Source organism: Phyllobates terribilis, unplaced genomic scaffold, assembly GCF_046119375.1.
Source record: "Phyllobates terribilis strain yellow unplaced genomic scaffold, ASM4611937v1 Scaffold_11__3_contigs__length_659146591, whole genome shotgun sequence".
Classification (NCBI taxonomy): Eukaryota; Metazoa; Chordata; class Amphibia; order Anura; family Dendrobatidae; genus Phyllobates; species Phyllobates terribilis.
The window spans coordinates 23,794,388-23,813,558 of record NW_027362771.1 but is presented as its reverse complement, the minus strand read 5'-3'; the positions used below and the strand labels follow the sequence as shown (position 1 = coordinate 23,813,558).

The 19,171-nt window shown below is 43.6% G+C and overlaps 1 protein-coding gene across 1 annotated transcript in view; it reads left to right on the top strand.

The window, feature by feature from the left end:
- Window positions 1–418: 418 nt before the first annotated feature.
- The window catches only part of LOC141165494 (uncharacterized), a 31,801-nt gene continuing 13,048 nt past the window's right edge, over window positions 419–19,171 (top strand). The window contains exons 1-6 of the mRNA XM_073651125.1: window positions 419–571; window positions 722–768; window positions 1,479–1,544; window positions 2,139–2,201; window positions 6,580–6,633; window positions 17,416–17,472. Of these exons, the coding sequence (XP_073507226.1) occupies window positions 523–571; window positions 722–768; window positions 1,479–1,544; window positions 2,139–2,201; window positions 6,580–6,633; window positions 17,416–17,472 (336 nt within the window). The 5' untranslated portion in view covers window positions 419–522. The remainder of the gene's footprint in view (window positions 572–721; window positions 769–1,478; window positions 1,545–2,138; window positions 2,202–6,579; window positions 6,634–17,415; window positions 17,473–19,171) is intronic.

Genomic DNA, 19,171 nt, shown 5'->3' with positions numbered 1-19,171 from the left:
TTGCACTATGTTCTTGGGAAAACCCCTTTAAAATACCATGTTTTCATTCATATATCTAATATATAATAAAAAATACAAAAAATACTTTTTAATGAATGGGTAAGGAACACATACAATATAAGGATGTCAGGGCTGATCTTCCATTCTTCTCCTTTAAGAGTTTTTAATTATGGTGATAAAATGGAAGCTAAATTGAGGATTTGAAGTGAAATGAAGCTGGTAACTCAAAAACAGGATCTTATTATTTAATTTTAAGATTTAAATGTTGGTGTAAGACAAACAGACAATACCATAAAATGTGCCAACTATTTTTACAAATAAGGAATTAAGAAGTGTGGATGACTTCAAAGTTAGAGATGAAAATGATGATTTCATTGTCCTATACCAAATGCCAATAATGACATAATGATGCTAAAGTCAATGTCCCCGAGCTGTCTCCTTACCATATAAATTAAGTGGCTTAATTTAGTACAACTTATCTGTGGTTGGTACCTTAAAAGCTAAAGACCAATTACTGCAACTATGAAGATCGCTCTTTTCTTCTTGCTTGTGGGCTTAAGCAGTTGCTTTGGTAAGATATAATGAGTATATGAATATTTCATGTATTAAAGATGTAAGTAGTATATCTTAATTAGTTTTAACATGATAATAACTGATACAGATTGCTTTTAGCCCTTAAGTTGGTAAAAAGTATAAAAGTAAAATTGATGTTTCTTTTCAGTTTCCGCTGATCAGGGTGGCATTGCGTCATGCCATGGAAAGCTCTCAGTAAGAATAATATTTTATTCTGTACAAACTTTTGATTTATTTCTATATTTTGCTTGAGATTACCATGAAATGTAGTAAGGACAACAGGTTTAACACAATAACCAAATACAGGACTTGTCTGGTTATAATCCAGCCTTTTACATTTTAGCCTAAAATAGAAAATAAATCCCGCCTGTCTGAACAGAGCATCAACCTTGACTATCCAGCTATCAGGTCCAGTATAATGAATGGCACTGGAGACACAGCAACATCAGTCTAGTCAGTTTGTTACTTACTGGACTGTTTGTTACATATTGGGGTTACTTATTGATGTTAAAGAAACTATTCAGGACCATTTTTTATTTTTCCTATTGGGCTAAACCCTTCCAGCTGTCAACCAACATGATGTCGGCAGTGACGTCCTGTTGACAGAGCAGAGTTGTAGAAAAGCAACTGCTCTATTGAAATGTCACATGAAGCAGAAGATAGCTGTCCGTAGCCGGGAGAGATCGGCACAGGGCAGATTAAGCAGGTAGCTAGTAACTACCTGCCGACAAGTGCTTGACCCTATAGAGAAAATACATAAAAATCATGGATAACCCCTTTAGCTATAGCAGACATTTCTTTGTGAGGTCTTTAGAGAGAAAACCAAAAGAACATATATGTAGATAAAAATTATAAATCTGAAGTGTGAATGTTATTCATCAACTATCCATAATACTTATTTTCAGTTCACTCAAGCTGAAGTTTTGATAACTTTGATTTCTCAAGTGATTTGCAAATATGCGAAAATAAAGGTACTATAAATTCAGCTCTTTTTTTTACTGGAGGTTTCAAGTTAGTTTCTTTCTATTTGTCTGTCTATCTATCTATCTATCTATCTATCTATCTATCTATCTATCTATCTATCTATCTATCTAGCCATCTATCCATGTATCTATATAGAAAGAAAACTGACCAGCACATCCTAAGTGTGAACAGGTGCCAGCAGCAGAAACTGCACAATATATATAAAGAAAGCGCAGCAGCTCCAAGATACATAAAAACAATGGAAACATTTGATCTAAACTATGTTATTACTCAGTATCTATCTATCTATCTATCTATCTATCTATCTATCTATCTATCTATCTATCTATCTATCCATATCTATCTATCTCTCTATCTATCTATCTATCTATCCATATCTATCTATCTATCTATCTATCTATCTATCTATCGAATTACCATAATTTATCTATTTATGTATTATTAAAGAATAATTCCATTTGGATTATTTTACTGTAGATGTGTTCACATACAATTGTAAAAGTTCTGTAGTTTCGCTGCAGCAATTGCTGATATGTTGTATTTATTTAAAGTACCTTATTCATTATTCCTCTATCTTCTAGGAAAGGGGCATGAAAGAGTTATGGGAAGTTGCATGTCTCGTGGATATGACCTTTATAGTTGTGGTAAAATGATATATAAAGTATCACCATTTTATTCCATGTATCTATAGCTTTATGTCAAGTGCAGATTCCCATATTTTCCATTTTATTTATCAGGTTTTTGCTATGTAATTAGAACGATATTTACATACACATTTCATGCAGAGTATTTCTCGCTATAATCTACCCAAGGGAAATGTCTCTCACAGAACAGTCACTACTTTCAATTCAGTAGTCACATACAGTACAGACCAAAAGTTTGGACACACCTTCTCATTTAAAGATTTTTCTGTATTTTCATGACTATGAAAATTGTACATTCACACTGAAGGCATCAAAACTATGAATTAACACATGTGGAATTATATACTTAACAAAAAAGTGTGAAAAACTGAAAATATGTCTTATATTCTAGGTTCTTCAAAGTAGCCACCTTTTGCTTTGATGGCTGCTTTGCACACTCTTGGCATTATCTTGATGAGCTTCAAGAGGTAGTCACCGGAAATGGTTTTCACTTCACAGGTGTGCCCTGTCAGGTTTAATAAGTGGGATTTCTTGCCTTATAAATGGGGTTGGGACCATCAGTTGTGTTGTGCAGTAGTCATGTGGATACACAGCTGATAATCCTACTGAATAGACTGTTAGAATTTGTATTATGGCAAGAAAAAAGCAGCTAAGTAAAGAAAAGCGAGTGGCCATCATTACTTTAAGAAATGCAGGTCAGTCAGTCCAAAAAATTGGGAAAACTTTGAAAGTGTCCCCAAGTGCAGTTGCAAAAACCATCAAGCACTACAAAGAAACTGGCTCACATGAGGACCACCCGAGGAAAGGAAGACCAAGAGTCACCTCTGCTTCTGAGGATAAGTTTATCCGAGTCACCAGCCTCAGAAATCGCAGGTTAACAGCAGCTCAGATTAGAGACCAGGTCAATGCCACACAGAGTTCTAGCAGCAGACACATCTCTTCAACAACTGTTAAGAGGTGACTTTGTGCAGCAGGCCTTCATGGCAAAATAGCTGATAGGAAACAACTACTAAGGGCAGGCAACAAGCAGAAGAGACTTGTTTGGGCTAAAGAACACAAGGAATGGACATTAGACCAGTGGAAATCCGTGCTTTGGTCTGATGAGTCCAAATTTGAGATCTTTGGTTCCAAACACCGCGTCATTGTGCAATGCAGAAAAGGTGAACGGATGGACTCTACATGCCTGGTTCCCACCGTGAAGCATGGAGGAGGAGGTGTGATGGTGTGGGGGTGCTTTGCTGGGGACACTCTTGGGGATTTATTCAAAATTGAAGGCATACTGAACCAGCATGGCTACCACAGCATCTTGCAGCGGCATGCTATTCCGTCCGGTTTGCGTTTAGTTGGACCATCATTTATTTTTCAACAGAAAAATGACCCCAAACACCTCCAGGCTGTGTAAGGGCTATTTGACCAAGAAGGAGAGTGATGGGGTGCTACGCCAGATGACCTGGCCTCCACAGTCACCAGACCTGAACCCAATCGAGATGGTTTGGGGTGAGCTGGACCGCAAAGTGAAGGCAAAAGGGCCAACAAGTGATAAGCATCTCTGGAACTCCTTCAAGATTGTTGGAAGACCATTTCCAGTGACTACCTCTTGAAGCTCATCAAGAGTGTGCAAAGCAGTCATCAAAGCAGTCATCAAAGCAAAAGGTGGCTACTTTGAAGAACCTAGAATATAAGACATATTTTCAGTTGTTTCACACTTTTTTGTTAAGTATATAATTCCACATGTGTTAATTCATAGTTTTGATGCCTTCAGTGTGAATGTACAATTTTCATAGTCATGAAAATACAGAAAAATCTTTAAATGAGAAGGTGTGTCCAAACTTTTGATCTGTACTGTAGGTAAAAGAGAAAACATTTTTACAGGAGATGTTGGTGACTTAATTGTTAAGTGTGGGCATATTCAGGGGGAGAAGAAGACATGTTGGATTCCAACGATCCTGAACCTTTTTTCCCTATCACTGATATACCTGTGCTCGATTCATTCACAGCCGGCGTTAGGAGCAGGCAAAATAGGCATTTGCCTAGGGCTCCCAACCCCAAAGGGGCCCCTGCCTCTGGGCAATGATTATCTTTTTTCCCCTGCGTTTGTACTGCGCCTGTATCAAAAGTAACATGCACAGTACAAAGGCAATCACAGGGAGTCAGAATGGGAGAAGTGAGACAGTCCTCCAATCAGCATGCAGATAGTGAGTCATGTGACCGCTCTGTTGCGGTCTGTTGAGGAGAGGGGGAAGGGAGGTCACTCACCCAATCCTGGCTCAGTGGGCTGCTCTTCAAAGCTTCCTGCTCCAGATAAGTCATCACCTGCTGCAGGGGGGACACTGTGGGGGTCTACTATAACTGTGTGAGCTCAGCTCACTGCCTCCTGTCTGCTTTTGACTGGCAGGAGCCTGACACAGCCAAGGAGCAGCAGCCAGGACTAGAGTACATGAGGGGCTGGAAACAACACAGCAAACAAGCAGGCTGATTACAGAAGACAGTTGAACACAGGCACAAGTGCTGGATCACAAGGAAGACAGACACAGGGAGTGACAGGCAGATAACAGTGAACACCAGAACACAGGCACAAGGGGTGGATGACAAGCAAATGACAGCACCCAAGCACTTGGGTTGGGAGGCAGACAACAGAGGACAATAGCTCACAGAATGAGACTGATGAGAGAGGATGCCAATACAGAGAGTGGGAAGCAGATGAGATCACTGGTTGAGGAAATAAGCATATAAATGGCCAATATGGCAGGAAATAAGCTGATAACAGAGAGCACTAGTAGTAAAGAAAAAAGGGAAAGAGGGGCGAGCAGTCACTCACTATGGGCACAATTCACCGTTTCCTGCCTTGATGAACATGGCTGACGTCTCCTGTGTCATTCACAGTCCGTTCTCTTGCCTGCACAGAAGGGAACAGAAGCTGCATAGTGCATAGACTGTGGAGGACAAAGGAGAAGTCAGCCATGTCAATAAATGTAGGAGGATGGCGATTGTGGGGTCAGAGAGACACTGAGCAGGGTCCATAGATATTCGTCTGACTGGCCGCTGCTGATTAGCTTACGACAAGGAGAATGAGAAGTTATGGGATCTTGAAGGACGGCTTTTAAATATAGCTGAAAGCTGGTGGCTACAGTTTATACAGATTAAAGGTACGGCCAGCATCAGCACACTCTCATATATAGCTAGAATGCTCTATAGATGTCCACAATCCTCTCTGCAAGGCACAAAAAAGAGCTTTTATTATACTCTCAGACGGCGTTGTCTGGTCCGATAGTCGTTTCTGGTCTTGATCCGACGCCTTCTCTTTTCTTACAATCATCGTCCTCCTTTCCTGCTTCATGTGGCTGATGCGTCCTATGTCATCCACACAGTGTCCCCCATCGCGCTCCTGTGCAGGCGCACGTCTCTCTGCCCTGCTGAGGGCAGAGCACAGTACTGTAGTGCGCATGCGCCAGCTTTACTTGTGAGTCATGTTTGGCCTTGCCCAGCGTATGTGCACTACAGTACATTGTTTTGCCCTCAACGGGGCAGAGAAAAGTGTGCCTGCACAGGAGTGCGATGGAGGTCACTGTGTGGATGACATAGGACCACATGAAGCAGGTAAGGAGGACGGCGATCATAAGAAGAGAGGAGGTGCCGGATCAAGACCAGCGACGTCCAGCAGACCAGACCATGCAGTAGGTGATTATAATAACAGGTCTTTTTTGTGCCTTGCAGTGCTGATTAGGGACTTACTATAATATGCTGTACGTATGCTCTAAAAGAGGGCTTAAAGATGCTGACCGTAGTGTATATGGGGAAAAACTGGTGACAAGTTCCCTTTAATATATTTCTCTGAAACTGCCCCTCCATCTTTGAGTCCTTCACATAAAAAATAATGGCTTTCCCCTTTTATAGATAAAAAACATTTTTCCTGGAGTCACCCAGTCATATGTAGTTTTCGCAAGACTTCTGTGTGATGGTACAATATCTTAGCATTTGGGGACCCTGTTTTAATTTTGCACCACTTTGTTTAAAATCGGCCCTGGGCACATTTAGCAGATTAACCCCCTTGAAATAATAATGAATCTAGGCATTCAGAATACAGTCATGTGTATGGCCACCATAAAAAGCTTCATAGCTGAGAATAATGATTAATAAAACTCTGCTGATTCCTGGACCTTGATGCACAACTACAGTGGATTGCATAATATAAGTATACCAGGTTAACATAAGAAGCAAAAGATAGAAGTTAGTAATGAGGAGTGTGCCCAGCAGAGCTAAGTGTGGGCTAATAAGAAATTCTGGAACTGATAAGAGACTATGATGATTTTGTATTTGCTCTTATACTATAAAGAATACATCACTACAGTATCACTAAAATATTCTTCCTCTATTGTAGAGAACGGTGGCTTCCTACAAGAAATGTGATGTCAAAATCATTTTTAACGAAGTGGTATAGTATTTATTTTATGCTACACTGTTATTCAATTTGTGCTATGGGACATCTCCTAACGTATGTACTGTAAAACTGTTATTATCTCAGACAATCCATTTTCGAATACTCTTTTTTTTAAAGGAAACTTGTCAGGTCACCCAAACCTACCAAACTGCCCATTACAATAAAGAACCCTAATTATGCATTACAATCATGTTCTTAATGTCTTAGATCTCTTGTCATCTGTTTCCAAAACTACTTTTCGGCTATGTGCTCATGGTGTGTTTTTTATGTATTTTTCCTGTGGAAAATCTGCACGGATTTGGCCCCAAAAACACATTGCAAACCTTATCCCAGCATTTTCTATGGAATTTTGGAAGATCTGTGCACATGATCAGAAATTTTCCCGACAGGATTTCATGTGTGGAAAAACAAGCAGCATGTCCATTCTTTGTGTGGATTTGCCTGCATTTTTCCTATACAATGCATCAGGAAAAACGCATGGCAAATCCGCAGGCAAAAACTCATGTATATGCAAAAAAATGCATCAAAAACACGTGGAATTTCCCAGTGTTTTTGATGCCAAGAGGTGCAGAAACACTGCAGAAATTTCTGCAAGCAATTCCTGATCGTGCGCACATAACCTTATTCTTGTCACTCGTCAGCTGCAAATTACCTATAACTAGTCTGGCGTGGCCTCACTTAGCCCAGTATAGACAGCTTTAATCGGGCCCGCTGGGAGTGATGGGCATCATTCTCTCTGGCCATGTCATCTCAAAGGTGATTGAAATTTCATACATGCACAAAATTTCACACCTTCTACTGCCCCTATATTTTTTTCTCGTTCAAATCTGGACACAAACTTCCACTGTTCTTTGATTTCTTACAAGAGTCATATGTTGTCCATCTACTAGCCATATTAGTGCTTGCCTTTTTTGAGAAAATAATCTGAAATGGGAAAAAAATCCAAGTGGAATGAAATGGTGAAAGAAATGTTTTGCATTTTGGGCTTTGTGTGGTAAAAATGACCTGGAAACTTGATTGTCTAGGTCACTGTGTGTCACAAAGTATTAAATGATTCGTAACAGCCCTGTCATTTTTGCGGTTTAAATGATGTTTTTTCCTTTGGGCAATCAGGGGTTAATGTCAGTGTTCCTTGCTATGCTTGGTGTGTTGATTGTTCAGTTGATGGGGGTGGGATCTCTTGCTCCACCCTAGAAAATAGTCACATGCCCCTTCAGTTGATGTTGGTGTTCAGTTCTTTCTGAATAACCTGGAGTGAGGAGAAGGAGTCTGTTGTCTGGAGTAGTTGGAGGGTTACCTTGGGATTGCTGCTTGCTGTTTGGCTGTGTGTTTTCCTTTCCTCGTTCCCACTTTGTTTTCCTTTGTGGTTGTGAGTGCATGATTGGTGAGCTTGCTATTTCAGTTTACCCTGTCTTTTTTCCCTGTCTTGTTTCAGTATTATTCTATTTGTACTGTCTTCCTCCCTGGGAGAGAGTGGGTCAGTGGCAGGGCCTGTGTAGGAGATAGGGAGACGCTGGCGGCTCGGGCCTCTTCACCTTCAGAGGTACCCCTGAGATAAAGGAAAGACAGGGCCCCCCTAGTGTGGCAGGGACAGGTCCGGGTCCCAACTCCCAGCCATTTCCCCTTTTCGCCGTTTACGGCGTGACACTGTTATTATGGCAATACCAAACTTGTATCTTTTTTTTTTCTATTTAAAAGGTTTCCTGGGAACTAAGAAAAAAAAGAGGAATTATCATTATAAATACATTGTTAAATACATTTTATTAGCAAAGCACAATTATTTGGCATAGGGAGGTAATCACTGTCGAATTAAAATGGCTGCTATCCGGTAACTCTAACACAGGGATGCACAACTCCAGTCCTCAAGGGCCAACAACAGTGCATGTTTTCAGGATTTCCTTAGTATTGCACAGGTGATAATTTAATCAGCTGCAAAGATGATGATTCCAACACCTTGTCCAATGCTAAGGGAATCCTGAAAACATGCACTGTTGGTGGCCCTTGAGGACTGGAGTTGTGCACCCCTGCTGTAACAGAAACATTTCTTAGAATGTTTAGGATGTGCATTGACCAGGAGATACCTATACCATGTATAGTCATTCAGAAAAACAGGCTTCTATGATGTTTGAGTGGCGTTTCCTTACCTCAGTACTTTTGGTATCTCCAGTAGTATTATGGGAGCATATCTTCCTACACATAAAGGAAGGGAGTGGAACTTCCTATTACACATGCTCATCGGCACCTGGCCTATTAACATTCTAGGACAAGTTTTTGTCAGTGTAACAAGTCAGAGGCCATATTTTTTTCAAATTAAAATTTTATTTTCCAATAATGTATACAATTAAAATGCCTAAAAAAAAATAATGAACAATAAAATACACAATTCTCAACATGTAAATAAATAAGGCACTCGTTAGGTAGGTTTGGCAACAGTGCACTCAACAAACCACCTTTTAATTTTGTAAACTAATGGCGCATGTTGAGGAAGAGAACAGGAAAGTATTGAAGGAAAATGAAAGATAAATGACCACAATGAAAACATGGTAAATAAGAAAATATATAACATTTCCAAAGTGTGGTGGCCATTTTAATTATTACCTTCCTAGACAAAACAATTTTGATTTGCTAATTAAATGTATTTAGGAATTTATAATTACTTTAATTTTTTTTTTCTATTCACAAGAACCCTTTTAATTGATGAAAAATAAATTCTGAATTCTCCCTGTTTTTCCAAACCCGTAACATTTTTAATTTTCTGTGTATTTAGCCAGGGAAAGTTTTAAGAATGGAAGGCCAATGTTTTTATTGGTGCTAATTTGGGGTACATATAATATTTTGTTTGCTCTTTATTGCATATTTTTAGGGAGGTGAAGTGACCAGAAAAATGCAGTTCTGGCAAATCAATTGTTTTTATTTTCATTTTTATGATGTTTTCTATACTGGTTAATTAATATTATGTTTCAATAGATTGGACATTTACAGATGCAACAATACCAAATATGTTTTTTTTTCCTTTATTTTAGTAGGGGAAAAAGGGCTAAATTTTTAATTTTTTACATTTTCTTTTATATTAATTTTTTTTTCTTATTTCTTACATTTATATTTAGTCTTTTTAAGAGACATGAACCTGCGATTGTTTTGTATATGTATTCCAGTATGTAAGAAAAAATCATAGCCTCCTATAAATCTTAGCTTGTGGCTTAGTTTCACAGGATTACCAAGATCGCCACCATTAAGGCCTTCAGTAGGCCTCCGGACGCCATGTTAACTCTTCAGTACACCTCGATCCTGTGGTGGAAAATCAAGGGAAGCAGGTGGATGCATGCTTCAGCTGCTGCTCTATTTAAATACCTCTGTCAGAGGACAGCAGCATCTAAATGGTTAACAGCTGTTAGACATAAATGCTGGCTATGTATTGCCATCATCTACCATGTGTGGGGAGAGTTCAGCTCCTGAGAGGGAAAATAAGCATTCTCAATGTAGTTTCAGACAGATATCAACCTAAACCAAAAATGTGTTACTCAAACCTCTCTAATCCCCTAATTTCTCATATATTTTAGACCTTAAACCTTTACCGTCATATGACATACCAGTACATCATATACTAAAAAGAAAAATGAACCAGCTCACCTCGGATCTAGACATGCTGAAGCCCGGATATCAGAAGGACCAGCTTCAGATGAAATGTAATGAGGAAAATATATCCAGGTTCCAAAAAAGTGCAACATTTATTGAAGGGAGTAGAATAAAAAGTTGTATCAAAACATAGCATTCATGTAATAACGCACAGTCAGCGCAGCAACGCGATTTGCACTTTTTTGGAAGCTGGATATGACGCGCCCCCTGGGCCAGTGCTGTAGGGGATACCCGGAGCCGGATCTCGATGGGGGTAGTAGTCCTTGTGGCGGTGACCCGGTCCGTGCCCAGGGTGTCAAACTAAGTGGCAGTCTATGGCAGTAGATGTTAACTTGATTGTCGACTACGCCACCCGTTGAGTGCGGCTTTGAAGCCGCCGCTGCAGAGCAGTCCGCTGAGGCCGGTGGTATATGTGCAGCAGTGATGGTATAACCCCCAACGGGAGGGGTATGGCCTCAGGGCAGCAGGTGTAGATGGTGGGGGTTGTGACGGTGCAGTAAGAAGACTCAGAGTCGGGAGATGCAGTTCAGGGTTTTTACTTACTGGTGTCATTTTAGTCACTCTGGCCTTGAGTGACCACCCGAGCCGTGCTGCGTCCACCAGGTCCTGGACTCGGCCAACCCCCAGGCAATTCCGGAGCGTGGTCCTGAGCTCCTTTCTGACTCTCCCTTCCTCTGGCCGTTCCCACCAGGGATCCACTTTTGGCCGGCTCCCTCGGGTCTCTTGGTGGTCAAACCTCCTCTGGGTTCCCTGACCCTATACTTGGTGTGCCTTTCTAGTGGATTTGGTGAGGGTCGTGGCAGATCCTGACCACGACCTCCGGTTCCTGGCTAAGGTTTGTTTTGGCCTCTGCCAGCTTGGGATCCGGTACCCTTGTCCGCCAACCCTTCACCCTTCTGTCCTTATTCTGGGATCTTGGGGTTCTCTTCTTGTTTCCTCTCTGGGTCCTTCTTACTCCTCTCTCTCTCTCTCAGCAGGCTCTGTTCTGGAGCTGGGCCCAGCCGGAGCCACGGCTCCCTGTCAGCCCTCCTGGCCGAGCTCCTCTGCTCTGCTCAGGCTCTCCTAGACTCTTCTTCTCCCTGACTCTTCTTTTTCCTGCAACTAGATGGTGCCCACCTTATGTACTCCCTCTATGTGTGAGCTCAGGTGACCAGCACCCAATGAGCTCCTATCTTTACCCAGACTACTCCCCCTATCTGCCCCTACACTACTGGGATGTTCCACCCCCCTCCCACTCCAGCCAGGGACAGACGCTGTCGTACCTGCACATATACTGGTGGGAGTACCGTCGTTCTGTCCCCCGGAAATGGGATGTATGTAGTGCATGCAGCCTACTAGCTCAGTTCCACACTCCATCCTTACCCGGGAGTGGAATACCACACCTCTGGCTTGGGGTGTAATACCCCTGTAGCAGCCGAATCCTCAGGGTGCTACATTCCCCCCTGGTAAATCACAGCACGTCCTCGGGCTGTAAAGGAATAAAAACATCCACAAACATACAAATTTTTTTCAAAAACATCATAAACATATAAAACACTATATATATATCATCAGCATAAAACTTTTCATATAAAACTTTTCATAGTAAACATTCTTGTTCCTCCGGCCACGGTGCAACTTGTGACCGGGTAAAGTGCAACAGTCTCTTCAAGAAAAACACAGCTTTCCTATAAAACCAGTAGGGGGCGCCTTAGAAAGCGCAACTATATACAAGGGGAGGTATGGCCGCTCTCAGTCCTCGACCAGTGGGAAGAAGGAAAGAATGACCGCTCTCAGTCCTCGGTCAGTGGGAAGAAGGAACATACGGGTAACAGTTTAATTTGCTGGTCCCAACGGGGACTATAATGGCAACAGTTCCTGTACCCCGACGGGTAACTATGCACAGTTCTTTTTACCGTACTCTAGTAACGGCGTCCTCCTGATGCTTCCTCCCTGTACTCCTCAGACCCGTCCGGGTCCTCATGCTCCTCCTGACACCTCAGCTCTTCCTCTGTCAAACGGTGTACATGAAGGGCATAGGGTCCTTTGGCACATTGGTGCCGGGTGAATGTGACCTCGTCACCCAGGTATAGGTCACGACCTCTGTGTCCCTCCGGTAGGTGGGACTCGACATCTCTTCTGGTCACGAAGACGTCGCCGGGGGTGTGATGATCTCTGATGAAGCCCCAACCGTGCTGCAACTGGAATTTAATTACAGTCCCGGTGGCACGGGGACCGTGGGCTGCACGGGGGTTACTTCGGGTCCGGCTCTTTTGTTCTGCACTTTTTATTTGCAGCCGCTGCTCACGGACCCGCCTCTCTCTTCGTTCTCGGTCAAAGACGTCCAACTGCTGGCGGCAGCACTCCGCACGCTCAGCTGCGGCCGCCCGGGTCTCCTGAGTGAACCCAATGAGGTCTCCTCCTGCGGGGTCCCACTCGAACTGTGCCTCCTCTAACGAGAGCGGGGTCATCTTGACGGGCGCCGGAGCCGGGATCAGGGGCTCATCCAGGGGTCTTTCTTTCCGGAGTCGGGGCTGGTGGTACTCCGGCGGCCACACAAAGGGCTGCCCATCCGGGCAAGTGTGCTGGGCAAATAGGTCTTCACCCAGGTGTGGCGCTGTGGACGTTGAGGGCGCGGTGGTGGTGGCGGCGCCCGGGTTCACCAGGCCTTGCGACCAGGCTTGGGGCACCCTGAATGTAAAGGGCACCGTGAAGACGGCGGCGCCCGGGGTTACTTGGCCCAGCGACCAGGCCGGTGGCGTCTCCTGCTTGGCCGCGCTCAGGGTTGAGGCGCGTGACGTCACAGGGGGCGTGGCCGCGGCTTCTGTTTGAGGCCTAGTCGGGAGCGGTGACGGTGCAACGACGGGCACGGCAGGGGAAATTTCGGGCTCTGCGACGGGGAGCTGGGGCAGGCTCACGGCTTCTCGGCTCGGGGTAGTGACGTCCCCTTTACCTGCCTCCGTTTCTTTAGCTCCTTCCTCGGCGTCGTCTCTGGCCTTGATTCCTCCTGCACCATCCTCAGAGGCGGTCTGACTCCTCATCTCGGGTGGCGTGCTCCGCTGGCGGGTTCCAGCCTGCAGGGCCATCTCTCTGCTCCACTCCGTCAGCGTTTCTCGCTGCACCTGGGCCATCCTCCGTGCGAGGCGCTCCAGCTCGGTCTGCGCACACTCCCGGTCTCGGGGGAGCTGTGCCAGGATCTCCACCAGGCCTAGTGGGGTTGTCGCTTGCAGCAGGCTCCTGACCACAGGGTCGGTGCTGCCTGACTCTCCCTCCATCTCCGGGTGCGACTTCTCCGGACTCCTCTCCAGACTCCTCCAGGCGGCACCCATCTTCTCTCTTTTGTTCGGTATCCGCCCACATTGAGGGTGGTCCCGGGGCAACTTGGTGATTGTCAGTTCCAAGGGCAGTCCCCCCACGCTGATGGACATCTCTAACATCACAGTCTCTGCTGGTTGGGGCGGTTTCCGCTTTTGGCGCCATTCCTTGACCTGGCCCACGATGGGAGGTGGCCTCTTGCCACCCTCTGGCACGCCCATAATGGCGTCCGCTCTGCCAGGGCGGGAAATCTTCTGAAATGGCGGGAATCGTCTCCCAGTGGCGGGAAACTCCGTGGATGGCGGGAATCTTCACCGATTGCGGGAAGAAGGCTGAAGATGGCGCCGGATGGCGGGAATCTTCACCGATGGCGGGAAAACCTCACGGATGGTAAGTTTTAAAAGTCTCTTTTTCAGGCACGCAGTACCCGGTGGTTGCGGGCACGAAATCCTGCCGACTACGCCAAAAGTTGACGCGCCCCCTGGGCCAGTGCTGTAGGGGATACCCGGAGCCTGATCTCGATGGGGGTAGTAGTCCTTGTGGCGGTGACCCGGTCCGTGCCCAGGGTGTCAAACTAAGTGGCAGTCTGTGGCAGTAGATGTTAACTTGATTGTCGACTACGCCACCCGTTGAGTGCGGCTTTGAAGCCGCCGCTGCAGAGCAGTCCGCTGAGGCCGGTGGTATATGTGCAGCAGTGATGGTATATCCCCCAACGGGAGGGGTATGGCCTCAGGGCAGCAGGTGTAGATGGTGGGGGTTGTGACGGTGCAGTAAGAAGACTCAGAGTCGGGAGATGCAGTTCAGGGTTTTTACTTACTGGTGTCCTTTTAGTCACTCTGGCCTTGAGTGACCACCCGAGCCGTGCTGCGTCCACCAGGTCCTGGACTCGGCCAACCCCCAGGCAATTCCGGAGAGTGGTCCTGAGCTCCTTTCTGACTCTCCCTTCCTCTGGCCGTTCCCACCAGGGATCCACTTTTGGCCGGCTCCCTCGGGTCTCTTGGTGGTCAAACCTCCTCTGGGTTCCCTGACCCTATACTTGGTGTGCCTTTCTAGTGGATTTGGTGAGGGTCGTGGCAGATCCTGACCACGACCTCCGGTTCCTGGCTAAGGTTTGTTTTGGCCTCTGCCAGCTTGGGATCCGGTACCCTTGTCCGCCAACCCTTCACCCTTCTGTCCATATTCTGGGATCTTGGGGTTCTCTTCTTGTTTCCTCTCTGGCTCCTTCTTACTCCTCTCTCTCTCTCTCAGCAGGCTCTGTTCTGGAGCTGGGCCCAGCCGGAGCCACGGCTCCCTGTCAGCCCTCCTGGCCGAGCTCCTCTGCTCTGCTCAGGCTCTCCTAGACTCTTCTTCTCCCTGACTCTTCTTTTTCCTGCAACTAGATGGTGCCCACCTTATATACTCCCTCTATGTGTGAGCTCAGGTGACCAGCACCCAATGAGCTCCTATCTTTACCCAGACTACTCCCCCTATCTGCCCCTACACTACTGGGATGTTCCACCCCCCTCCCACTCCAGCCAGGGACAGACGCTGTCGTACCTGCACATATACTGGTGGGAGTACCATCATTCTGTCCCCCGGAAATGGGATGTATGTAGTGCATGCAGCCTACTAGCTCAGTTCCACACTCCATCCTTACCCGGGAGTGGAATACCACACCTCTGGCTTGAGGTGTAATACCCCTGTAGCAGCCGAATCCTCAGGGTGCTACAGATACATTTTCTTCATTATACATCATATACTAGCTCCCTGACTTTGATGCGGGCTTGCATGCTGAGCCCCCATCTTTCCCTGTACATGACAGCAGATTTAATCAGCAATCCATAATGTGCCTCTAACAGCAGCAGGTGGATTGGAGATCCTCCCACAGCTGTTAACCTGTTAAATCCAGCTGTCAATCTCTGACAATGGCATTCATCATGCGCTGGCAGGAGAGTGTCATTCCGCACTCCAATCGTCACGCACGTGATGTGATCACAGGGCACCGATGAGTTGTCATTTCAGTCGGTGGACTGCTGAAACCCCCTCCGTGCCTGTCATTATGATCCTCACGTGAAAGCCAAGTTTAGCTGGCATTCAATGATGAACGCCAGCTTTTAGCTATGCATAGCAGTGCTGATGCACTGTTGTGTACAGCACAAGCAATCGGGTGATCACAGTTTCAAGGTCTCCTAAGAAAAATATTGAATACAGTAAAAAGTAACAAAAATGTTTTTAAAAATATGAAAAAAACACAAGTTCAAAGCAACCCTCTTTTCCCCATTTAAAATAAAACAATAAAAAAACACATACTCTATTTGGTATTGTTCTAGTTTATAGTATAAATAAATCAGTTTTAATTCTTTTGCTCAATAAAATTGTGTTTACGGAAAAAGTCACGTTTGGGTATCTACATCCCTTAACTTAAGCCATAACTTTTTTTTTTCTGTCAACATTAGGGCTTATTTTTTGTGGGATGAAGTTTTATTTGACACTATTTTGCTTATGCATCATATATTGGTAACATTTTATGATTTAAATTTAGGGTAAAATGACATAAACAGCAATTCCACTTAAGTTTTTTTTTTCTGTTCATAATAGTCTAAAAATAACAGGTTAACTTTATGATACATGCATTTATGATTTTAGCCATGCTAATATATTCATTTTCTTTCATGGGAAACTATTTAAAAGGAAAAAGAAAAAAATTAAAGGAGGATTATTTTTAACAGTTTTTATTGCCCCATTACATTGCCTATTTCAAACATTAGCACAAAGTCCCATTTTTCAAATCTGAAATGTATCACTTTACATGGTAAAAACTTTATAAAACTTTTACTAATTCAAGTGCTTCTGAGAAGTCTTTTTTGACACATTATGCCTTATATTACTGGTACATATGGTTAATATGTTTTGCTTTTATTTACAAAAAATAGAAAATTTTATAAAAACGGAAATACAAATGAATTGATTAAAAAATACATATTGAAAGACACAATGGCACTGAAGTCATTGTATAGCTTGTCTGCATTAATCATTTAGTTTGTAAATAATTGGAAACAAAAAAAATTGCAGATGATAACATTTAAACCAGAAAACGTGCCACTCTTAGAGTACGTGCATATGTCATCTTTTCAGGTGGATTAATCCCTGAAAAATTCAGCAAAAACACCCAATGTAATGAACGTCAAAACATGATTGCGGTGCATATGGTCCATCTTATGTCACTTCTTTTAACCGCTTCAGAATTTGGAAAGCCTGAAGCGTTTATAAGAAGTGACATGCTCATACATCAGGAAGTCTCCCATTTTCTATATTTAACAGTATGGATTAAGAGACCCAGAGGCGGAGGCACTACAACACATGCACAGTAATATCAAAACGATTTGCTGTGCATATGTTCCATTTTTATTACTTCTTTTAACTGCTTCCGGCTTTGAAAGCCAGCTAAAAGAAGCAACCTGACCATTCTTCAGTGGGTTTCTGCTTGGATGCCAAGACTATCTTATATATGACATAAAAAGAAGGAAAGCTGGTGCAAAAATGATGCTTAACTCATTAAAGAAGGAAAAACACACCATGTTCACATACCTTTATAGACAACTTCGTAGTTTTTGGAGAGCTTCTGCTCTAAAACCTCAGCAAATGAACTCAGTGTAAACACAAGATTTCTCAAAGTCAGCATCTTTTCTTTCAGCTGGGTGAAAAGGTACTGTATACTGTAGCTGTAATACCAGAAAACAGCTTCTTGGACACTAGTAGGGCAATTTCTAAAAGGAAGCAATCATTTTTTATCTCATACCACAATTTTATTATTAATAATCCTAGTGTTACTAAAATTAATTGTGCTTTTCTTACCACTTTTCATAGATGGCTTGCCTGAAAATTAGTCAACTTGAAAAAGACAAACTCAAATCAGCTTTTGTGGTAATGTGTTAAACTCTCATTTTCTCTAATATAAATTCCCAATTCATATTTTTACTAACATGGTTCATGTAGCAGTAAGACTGACAATCCTGTCAGGCCATTCTTTTTTTTTTCCTACCCATAGATTACAGACAAATGCTTTGCTAAATAGACATCAGCCATATGACTCAGGATAATTACTCCCTAAAAATATAGATAAGGAGTTTAGATTGGGAGCTTCACTGAGGACAGTGACTGATGGTAATTAAAGATGATTGAATAGATTTGATGCGAATGAAATTGATCCTGAACTTTATGAAATTCACAGGTCCTGGGGATTTCAAACAACTTGCAATTTGATTGACGTATATCACTAAAAGAATGCTGCTGATATTTTATACATGGCAGAATATTGCATCAGTCACAGAAGGCTCACATGACTTCCTGGTAAAGCCTTGCAGCTATCACATCACATGGTATAGACCAGCCAGTCAGGAGGGTTTGTCACAGCCCATATAAAAGTAGAGGCAGAGAAAGCAGCAGCCATGTTAGGATGATTTTAAGATGTAAAAATGTATCTTAGACCACAGCTGAGCAACAGAAATATGCATACCTCAAGAGTCTCCGGAGAACAGAGCTGTGAAGAGGTGCGATGTGAAGCAGGAGTTGAACATTTCAACTATCTGGCATCTTTAGCTCCGCTGCACTGCTTTCATCATTGGAGGCACTGGAGGTTTGGGAGCGATCTCCTGTTTCAACACACACCTCTTCACGGCTCTGTTCTCCAGAGACTCTGGAGGTCTGGACATGACTGCATCTCCGGCATCAAAATACTTACCGCAATCAGCCGCTGCTTGATTGCTTCCACCACTAAGAAGTCCAGTGTTACTTCCACTTGTGAATCTTCTCCTGCCGCCTTGGTCAGCTCAGCATTTAAGTGGAGACTCACCGATCCGAATTGTTACCTCTTTCAGCACAGGTAGGATCCGTTTATTTTGTTCACTAGTGGCTCTGTAGAGCACCCCTCTTTTTTATTATTCTTCCTTGACTATTGTTTGCACTAGGGCAACAGTGCTATTGGGATTGTGGCTCTGTGCCCACGAGGTCTTTTTTAAGCAGTAGCACTATTGATCACTATATTTTATAAGGACTCTCTTTAAACACGTTTTACTAGTCTAATTTGACAATTGTACACGTCATATCTAAGCTGTGGCCTGCTGCCACATTTCGCTTTCTGTACATATACCTCCATAAATAGCATTTATTACGTAATGATAGTTTTGCATAAAATGTATGGTAAAAAGAAGTGTCAGTGGCAATACAGGGTATGGTAAAAGTTAAAAATACATATATACATACCATAGCTATGGATGTGTGTGCAGGAAAAGCACGAACATTATCACTGGCACCAGCCGAGTGGTTGGTATCACTACCAAATGTAGGTCAAATAAGGCCTCTTTTGCCTCCCAGAAGTGTGTTAGTGGGGAGGAAGAGGCGGAGGAGTATTTCTATGGTGGGGTTACTTTGACATTACTAAGACTGTGTTTACATTAAAGAGCTGAAAGTGGCTGGATACAGTCACAGGAGACTTCAGAGTGTTAACACTTCTTTTCATGGCAATTGGAGGCTTTGCAGTACTGTTCAGCGCAATGCCTTCTCATTCCGTACTAACAGGAAACCAGCACAGGCCGGTTTTATTATTACAGGGAATGCATGTAAA